General features: G+C 38.3%; 1 protein-coding gene across 2 annotated transcripts; it reads right to left on the minus strand.

Moving 5' to 3' along the window:
* On the minus strand, nt 1–5805 carry LOC127777209 (metal transporter Nramp3). Of its 2 annotated transcripts, none has more exons than XM_052303756.1 (14): nt 5653–5805; nt 4666–4829; nt 4232–4310; nt 4109–4149; nt 3871–3949; nt 3661–3765; nt 3275–3384; nt 2816–2997; nt 2662–2731; nt 2247–2420; nt 1819–1923; nt 1146–1277; nt 909–1004; nt 1–823 (listed from the first exon to the last, which is right to left on the minus strand). In XM_052303756.1, exons 2-14 carry the CDS (start codon nt 4792–4794, stop codon nt 473–475), a joined length of 1653 nt encoding a protein of 550 aa, XP_052159716.1. In that variant the 5' UTR covers nt 4795–4829; nt 5653–5805; the 3' UTR covers nt 1–472. The 2 variants fall into 2 exon arrangements, with proteins under 2 accessions (XP_052159716.1, XP_052159715.1); XM_052303755.1 differs by having other exon boundaries at nt 5572–5805.
* Between the last annotated feature and the right edge of the window lie 3473 nt (nt 5806–9278).

Genomic DNA, 9278 nt, shown 5'->3' on the forward strand with positions numbered 1-9278 from the left:
TAAGATAAATGATCATACGTATATCCAAGTTAAACAGCGTCAGACATTAAAAATTGGATTGAGTACAGGAGAGGAAAATTCAATCGGAGCTTAGGATTGTTCAATAGATATGGCATTTTGATGATATCCAATGACATGAGCCAGTGCACTGCTGCTATTCCTGAAAATTTAGCATGTGCACAAGAGGACATATATTCGAAATGTATAAGATTCTGAGTAAGAAGCTTTGGTGTCACAGGATCACAGTTAGCTAACCATCGTGTACAATCGGCAGTACCAGATATCAAGACAAAATTATTGTCACTATATATGTGGAATTAGTAGTATGCAGTATTCACTAGGATGATCCAGGTGAATACCTGAGGGATCAGCTGGCTAACTCTTTGGGCTATGTAGGTAGCTACTAGCTGCATGATTATCATCAATGGTATATTTCTTTGGTGATTGATTTGAGTATTTGTATGCCATCTTTCTAATCGAGATCAGAAGCAGTTCGCTGCTGAGGAAGCTGCATGCTGGAGATGTCCTCCCGGGGCAGATGGCCAAGAGAACCTTCTCCTTCAGTGGCCGTGTCGCGACCTACTATGCGGACCGTCGAATCGCCCTCCAGCAATGGCAGGGTAGCTTTCCTGTTCTTCCGGAAAACGAGGTAGAGAATTGCAGCCATGTATATGAGCATCCCCAGGAAACCGAATATCCCGGAGAATACTTGGGATACAGTCGATAGACCGTTGTGGAGAAGCAGCTTGACAAAGCTTGTTATCAGGAAGTAGGTGTTGATGACAACGATAAACGAACCAATTCCCCATGTTATCACAGAAATCTGCATTCAGGAAAAAAAAACATTTCAGATGTGTCATAGTGGCATTGCTGCTATATATTTCTGTATTCTAGGGAGAACAACTTACGGCTTTTGAATTTGTGTGCTGCCCCATTTTTGTCCTGCTGCTTGTGAATTTTAGGAGTGGAACTAGAGCAAAAGGAAGCTCAAATGACAGTATCATCTGTGCATAATAAAGTAAGGCATTAGTTAAAAGTTGACATATGGGATGGAGCAATTTAATTCTCATGTGCATTGAAGTTCATTATAGATTATCAGAAGGATGAATGTATTATACTTTGAAATAGTAAATTTTAGCAATTACCGATGCAATGATAATCAACTGTCCAGCTGCTGAGGAACCTCCAATTATCGAAACAATCAGACTTGGCAGAATTGCCAAGGACCTAGTTAGAAGGTTCCGTATCCAGGGTGTCATCCGAAGATCTAGAAACCCCTAAATGAAGAAATCAGTAAATGTCAGCCCCTAGAAGATTACATTTCATACATCTGGAAGTACTGCTTTTCCTTTACAGGCCAAAAAGAACTATGAAGAGTAAAGAGTAAGACTATCTTGGTTGAACATTTAGAAATATGCAAGGAAGCAGCAACCTATATTGGCATGATGTGGGACACTGGGCAAAAGGTAGTGCCCTAAGCTACCTATCGCCTCTATCCATTTTTTTCCACAACCTAATTGACCATGATTAAGCTGCAAATGTCTATGGTTGCGCCCCAATCTCCGTATTTCCTTGCATTGTTTTGCAACTTGATTCAACAGGAAAAACTAGCTCTACCAAAGTAGCAATGCTGGCAGACATTCAAACCTAATTTTATAATTTATTTACAATTTTATAACTTTAAAAAGCTCAACTAAAATTCCTAGTGATTATATGTATAACTATGAATACCTCCGTGGGTAATTATACAACAAGATATTGGTCTACCACTAAAATTCCTAGTTGAAAGTTAGGACTTCAGTACAAGATGTGCATAACCTGCATGACATATTGTCCCGCATAAGTTCCTGTAATTGTAGAACTCTGGCCAGACGCCAACAAGGCTACTGCAAATAACTTTGAGCTCCAGTTTCCGAGGACATTCTATAACAACATATAAAATAATATGGATCAGATTATAAATTACAATACAGAAATTGACAAAGATAATTTCAGAATTGTTTCTGCACAATTTACATGGAAAAAGCAGTAACATAGGAACCTTCGAAAGAAGACATAAGGTTCATAAGGTGTTTTTGTCAAATAATAAGATCTCATAAATCAGTTAGGTGCATATGTCCAACTTATCACATGATACATATAACGCTGTCTATAACAAAACCATAAATATTTTATAACTCAAAATGAACAGTCTATCCTATAATTTCAAATACAATAATATGAATACCACAAAACTGTTGACCAACCTTTAACAAAAACGAAGCTTTGTTAAGATCAAGATCACTGCAATTCATCTGGTCTTCAGGACTCAAATTATCTGACCCGCAGACAGCACCACTAACAGATATGATAGATATGTTAATGAGGAACGCTATCGTGAGGGCAAATGCACTTTCAATCATATAGAATCTACATGCCTCCTGCAAGAAAGTGAATTGGTCGAAATAAATTAATTATTTAATCACGACGATGTTATTTTTATGTCATCTGCATGCCAATATTTCTTAGATAATATTTAGCATGTGACTGGACACACTCAAACTGTATATACAAAATTTCAGGACAGAACAGAAAATATAAATTCAGGCACATGAAGGATAGTAATTAAGATCAAAATCACAATAACAATAAATGGATACAATAAAGGAAGTTGGACATTACTTTGATCCCATGAACTGACCGTGGCACTTTTCTTGATAGTACCAATGCTGAGTGGAGAAAAAGATTATGCCTGTAATAAGAATAATACATGGAAAATGTTTTTGTCGAAAGTTAAAGATATGTTTGGGACAAAAGGGATGGACAGGAAGCTCACGGCATCACCATAGCACCAAGTAGTGAGATAGCAAGACCTGTGGCTCCATTCCCTTTAAGTTCAGGAACAAAAAGGCCCCTCACAACTTCTGAAGAATTTGGTTTAGAATACCCAAGCTCAACTAAGAAACAAGTTGCTATTAATGACACCAGAATAGCTATCAGAAATTCCAGTTTACGGACCTGCACAAAAACAAATCATATGCGATATGAGCAACTACACGAACCAGACAAATGCAAAACACTGTCTGTTAACTAATGCAATTGTGCTAGTGATCTTCAAAATTTGTGCTGACAAGGATCCTCTAAGTAGTGTGCTGCTATATGGCAGTGGCAAGTATCATACTGTATCGATATTTCAAGTAAAAGGAAAGGCTAATTTTTTCTTTGGCATTGAAATTTAAGGGAAAATATTAACTGGTCCCAAATACTGTGAAATAAAATCAGGACATGTTCTTACCCCATATTGTTGTAGTAACAGTAGCATCAGAGTGCTGAGTCCAGTTATCAGAACACCACACCACACAGGGATTTTAAAGAGCATGTTCAAAGCAAAAGCAGTTCCAATTACTGAAAAGAACAAGCAACCATGGAGGCTGGTTAGGTATAGTGGGTAGATGCAATATGAAGCATATAGTTGCAGATGTCTTGTTATTTTCCCTATCACAAATTGAATGGTTCCACATCACAAATTGCTATTTTCAATTCAGATTTGCTTTAGGACTAGTATAACACTGTCTGCAATATCATGAAACAGCTGAACTTTATACTTCAATTAGATCTGCAACTCATTAAATGCAAAACGCAAGTCATGCAACAGAAGCTCAAAATTTTACACTCTGGTACCTTCAGGAATGTCGCATGCAACTACAGCTAGTTCCGCAAGAATCCATAATATGAAATTTGTAGCCTTTGGATATTCAGCTCTGCAATGCTCGGCCAGGTGCTTCCCTATCATATGGAAAAGCTTAACTAATGATTAGCAGTGTCCATGTGAAAGGAAATAACGATACTCCATTAAACAAAGACAGGTGTCGCAAGGCTCATGATACTGACCAGTCACGACTCCTAGCCTAGCTGCAAGTGATTGAATTATAAGAGCAGCACATGACGCAATAAGTATGATCCAAAGAAGCTGGCAACAAAAGAAAACGGTTGTGGTTCTTTGTTAAAGATAAGCATGACATATCTGAATGGCATACATTCAATTTCAAGGGTCACATGCTTTATGAGAAAGAAGATATGATAGGTACTATAAAAGAAGTAGCTATAAAGAAGAGAAGTAGTAATGCACCTCATATTTGTACTGTGCTCCAGCCTGTAGGTCTGTCTCAACTGCAAGATGAGAGATTCTTTTGGTCATGATCACTGTGAATACTCATTTAATAGGAGTGAACAACAAATCCAGCTATCTTACAATTTCCAGGATCAATATACGCAATAGAGACAAGAAATCCGGGCCCTATGTATGAAAATAGGTTCTTCCAACTATTTTTCTGCCAATAGCATATAACAACCAGTAGTTAGTTTCTTCATCCTGAAGTGAAAAATATCAAGATATATAAAAAGAAAGCATAACAAATTGACTAGGTTGGTGCTTTCCTTCCATTTTTAACCTCCCATGCATTTCAGGTTTGAAACTACACACTGCATATTGTACACATTGCTACAGCAGATGCACATGGGAGGTTTATCTTGAAAAAGAAAAAGAATGGGCCTAACTGTAAATCTTGGATGCTTGGCATGGAGACAGTTTTGCTATTTTCATAACCTATATCAACTGATTTAGCAACATTGTGGCATGTGCTATGTTCAGAACCAATCAAGAACTAAAACCCACATACAACATACCTCTGGAATAACAATCTGATCAACATCTATGCTGTCAATAAGAGGAGTGCCAGGACCATTCGATTGATTGTTCCGCTCGACGCTAGAGATAAACTGTGGCTGCGACGAGCGTTGCATTGGGCCGCTCATCTCCTGCCCAATGCAAGAACCCTCAAGACTTGGAGCTGCAAAGACAATGCAAGAGTGTGGACTTATTTATAGGTACGCTTTGCAATGGCACCGTCTCAGTTGCTTAAGTACCGAGAATATGACACCCAGTGGAGGCACATGAGAAAAGCTTCCAACAGGATAGCAACAACCACAGCCACTAACATGAGGAGATAAGGTCCAGGAACAAGAAGACCAGCAAACAATGGATTAAAGAAAGATGCACTGTGTACATTTGGGGGAAAAAGAAGAGCAATTCTGCCTAACTTGCTCTAGTCTACCAATTGATGCGACTTGAGGTACATAAAGATTGGCACTGGAAATCTGCTTTGGTCAGAAAGATATATTCGTCAGAGCAAATTGGGCGGCGTGGAAGTAAAGACATTATAATCGGTGATCATGAACGGGGCATCAAGAATATAGAAATCGCCAGTGGGTACTAATTGAAATGCAAGCTTCAGCCTTTATCCGATACACTAGCAAACAAATCAGCCAAGGAGAATCAGGCAAGAGAGCGACAGAGCAACGAACATCGTGTTTCCCAGGGTCACGGCTCACTGACACGCAACGAAAACAGAATCAGGGAACATGAAAGAGGGAAACACAAAAGAATGGAGATGAGTGACATGAGGTCATCCCATTCCCATCAACGTAAGACATCCACAAACACAGACATGATTAAACCCACGCCATGGACTACACAAATTAAAGCTAATTCAAGCCATAAAAATATCGGAAATGGGGAGCTGGAGAAGTTACCGGTGGTCGGGTTGGATCTGGTTCATGTTAGGGAGTTCTGCAAAGCGAACCTGGAGAAGAAAACGCGGCGAGGCGCCGTACCTGGGATGGGTGGGGAGTCCTCTCCGTGGGTCGGCGGCGGCGTGCAGGGGAGCAGCGCGCCGCGCGCGCGGAGGCGACACCGACGACGTCGTCGTCGTCGTCGCGTCGGCTAGGAGAAGAGAGACGAGAGAGGGTTGACGTCGTGGCGAAGTGAGCGCTCTCGAGATGGCCACGTAAAAAGGAGCAGAAGATTTGGGTCCACAAGTCAGAAGAGAAGAACACAAAAAAAAAGTCTGAGCACGCGTTGACCAGAAAGGTTGAAGAAATTTGTTTCTTTCTGTGTTACACTGATCTAAGGGTGGGAAAAAAAAATCGAAGCTCGTGACTCGGATCGGATCGACCAGCAGTGAGCTCGGTTTGGATTGGTTTGAACTCGTAATCTCGATAAGTCGAGTCGAGCTAACCTTTTTTTACGTGTAAACTTAACAAAAGCTAGCTCGTATATTCATTGTTTCTTAACTAGTAGTTACATCAAAATTATCTGTATTCAAGTGAGTTTTTTTATTAGTTGTTAATTATTATGTTAATATATGATAAAATAGTATATTTTAAATTACTAAATATAAGATATAGCTCGTTAACGAGTTTAATGAGCTTAATAATCCAACTCACGAGTCAAGAAGATCTGGCTCGTTATCCATCCCTACATTATGTCGTGTTCGGCAAAATAGGAGCCTGTTTGTTAGAACTCCAACTTCTAAATTTAGCTACAGGAGTTGGGTTTGGAGTAGAGTTGTGGAACTGCCTAAACTCAGCTCTACCTCTCTAGTTCATTTTGTGAGAGAGCTTCACCCAACTCCGCTCCTATTGTAGGTGGAGCTGAAACTGTTTGGCTAAGCTCTAGCTCCAGCAGAGATGGAGTTGAAGTTGGAGTTGTGCCAAACAGGCCTTAGGTTGGGGACTAATCCTCCATTCACGTGAAACAAAACTACTCAATTATTAGCGCATGATTAATTAAATATCAGTAAAAAAATAGGATTAATATGCTTTTTAAAGCAACTTTCCTATATGATTTTTTTTGTCAAAACGCATCATTTAGCAATTTGATAAGTATGCGTGTGGAAACCAAGTCGTTAGAAATTGGGGAAGCGGAGAAAAGACAACTTAGTAATTTTTTTAGAGTAAATTGCACCCATGATATAACAACTTGGTAGGTGGATGCGATATAGTGTAAGAACTTGAGAATTAAACGTCCGAGTGCAATAACTTGACAAGTGGGTGCGTTCTAGTACAAGAACTTGATAATTTAGTATTTTGGCGCATCAACTTGGCTAAGTATATGCTAGATGATTTTTTTTCATGTTGTCAATATGACATTACATAGTAATCATACGGATATTACCAAGAATTATACTGCACATACAATTTATATCCAATTAGCTTTTAAGATTTTTTTCTTATTCTCTTCACCTTCTCAAATATCAACCGAAATATAATAATTTCTATATCTAGTTAATTGACTTTCTGGTATTAGTTATTAGGATAAAAATATAAATGTGCTTATACAAATACACACTACTATATTGTAAAAATAAGTACTAAAAAATGTTATTAAGTTGTCGTATAACTTCTTAATTTATTTTATTGTATCAAAATCGTACCTATCTTGCAAGTTATTGCATTTATATGATTATTTATAGAGTTCTTATATTAAATTGTACCTACCTGCCAAATTGTTGTACTAGAACACTCATTTCTCAAGTTCTTACACTAAATTACACCCACCTGCCAAGTTGATGCACCGTGGGTGCAATTTAATCTTTTTTTTCTACTTACTACGAGTATAATTTTTAACAACCTCATTAATACCATTGTGACTTGTGAGGTATGGTTTGATGCCAAATTTACTCACAGTTTTAAATCTATAACCTATTTGGTACCAAATCAATCCTACCTTTTTTGGTAGCGTCAATTTTTGGAGTAACAAATTTTTTGAGGTTATAAAAAATAAAATTCAAATTTCCTAGCTAGCTTTTGGTCTACCACGACCACGATTGATATGATCCACTTGTTGGCTTATAAGCCACAACCAAAACTTAAAATTTGAATTTTTAATTTTGTAAGACTTTATCTAAAGTAATTTTCTAGTCTTTGGTTTTACACGAGTATAATATATGTATTTAAAAAGTTTTATCTATAATTAAAACCTATCCGGCAATGAATTTCGCTACCAACCGTTATAGTTACAGCCGCCGTTCACCTGGGCTTCATCATTGGTTTCCCTATCATTGTGAATTCACCAACTTCCTTACCTTTTAGTAGTGGATAGGTATCAACTCTCTATACATGGCCTTACGACTTTACAAATATCCATGTCTCTGCTAACAATTGTCTAGATTATAGTCGCTGTTATCCACTTTAGTAAGAGGGCACCCCTTTCCCTGAAGCTACGGAGCTATTTTGCCGAGCTCTGTTGGTTCCCATCCTCTCCTTTATCGTTTTCTGCACACACATCTTCTCAAACGGCTAAACGGCGTATTTTTTTTTGCAAGAATTTTCTATAGGAAAGTTGCTTTTAAAAAATCATACTAACCTACTATTCTTAAGTTTTTTTACCTAATACTTAATCCATCGCTTCGTTTTTTGTACGGAGGCGAGGTTCCAACCCTCACCAAGACACTGCCGAGAGTTATCTCACGTTCCAAGTATTCTTTGCCTATCTTTCTGTGTCGGTTTTGGGTACTTTTTGCAAAGGCTCAACTGAGCCGAACTGCCTGGCCACGTTTTGTTGGGTCCGCCCACACCAGTCCACTTCTGGGCTTTGGCACGAGAAGGGCTCTGCCGTGCACACGGTGTTTCGTGGGCCACAATTGGGCTTTTTCTCTGAGAAATTTGAAGGCCTGCTCGGCATCGTAGGCCCATCAAACCGTTATGTGGTCCGGGCCGAGAGGAGTTTCCGGTGACATCTTGGGAGGCCGTGGCCCATCACCTCGTATCGACGACCTACGTGTGTTGTTCAGGCCGGCCCATTAAGGCACAATCGTCCATCGGGTCAGCCTGACGCTGGGCCAAAGCTCGACCTTTTCACGGGCTACGGCCTGTATTTTCTTTCCTTTTCTTTTTGGGAGGTTCTTTTTATAGCTTCTAGTATTGTATCTCAAAGGTGAGTGCAGGGGAGAGTATTCTGATTGGGTGTACTTTGAGCAAGGGAAGTCAATATGTATAATTTCACTAATAATATACTACAACACTTTCAAAATATGACGCCATTGACTTTTCTTTTACAATATTTAATCATTTGTTTTATTAAAAAAATTAGTATGAGTATGTAAAAGTATAAGTTCATATTATATTTTATTTGATAATAAAATAAGTCAATATAAAATAAATAATATTTATATGATTTTTTAATAAGACGAATGGTCAAACTTTATGCGAAAAGTGAAAAACGTCATGCATTTTGAAATCGAGGGAATATATAGTAGTGCCGCTGCCACACATTTAAAAAATTAATTAATTTAGAAATCAATGGTCAAAACTCTTGGTTGAGATCGTGTAAAAACTTAAGGACTTTATATTTTCGAATAGATGGAGCAATTGAAGAAGCATAAATGTGCCACTAGATTATAGTGTCCCCTCATACCAACATGTAAAACATTAATTAATAAGATGTGTAACTAATTTTA

Source organism: Oryza glaberrima, chromosome 6 (genome assembly GCF_000147395.1).
Source record: "Oryza glaberrima chromosome 6, OglaRS2, whole genome shotgun sequence".
In the NCBI taxonomy this organism is placed as follows: Eukaryota; Viridiplantae; Streptophyta; class Magnoliopsida; order Poales; family Poaceae; genus Oryza; species Oryza glaberrima.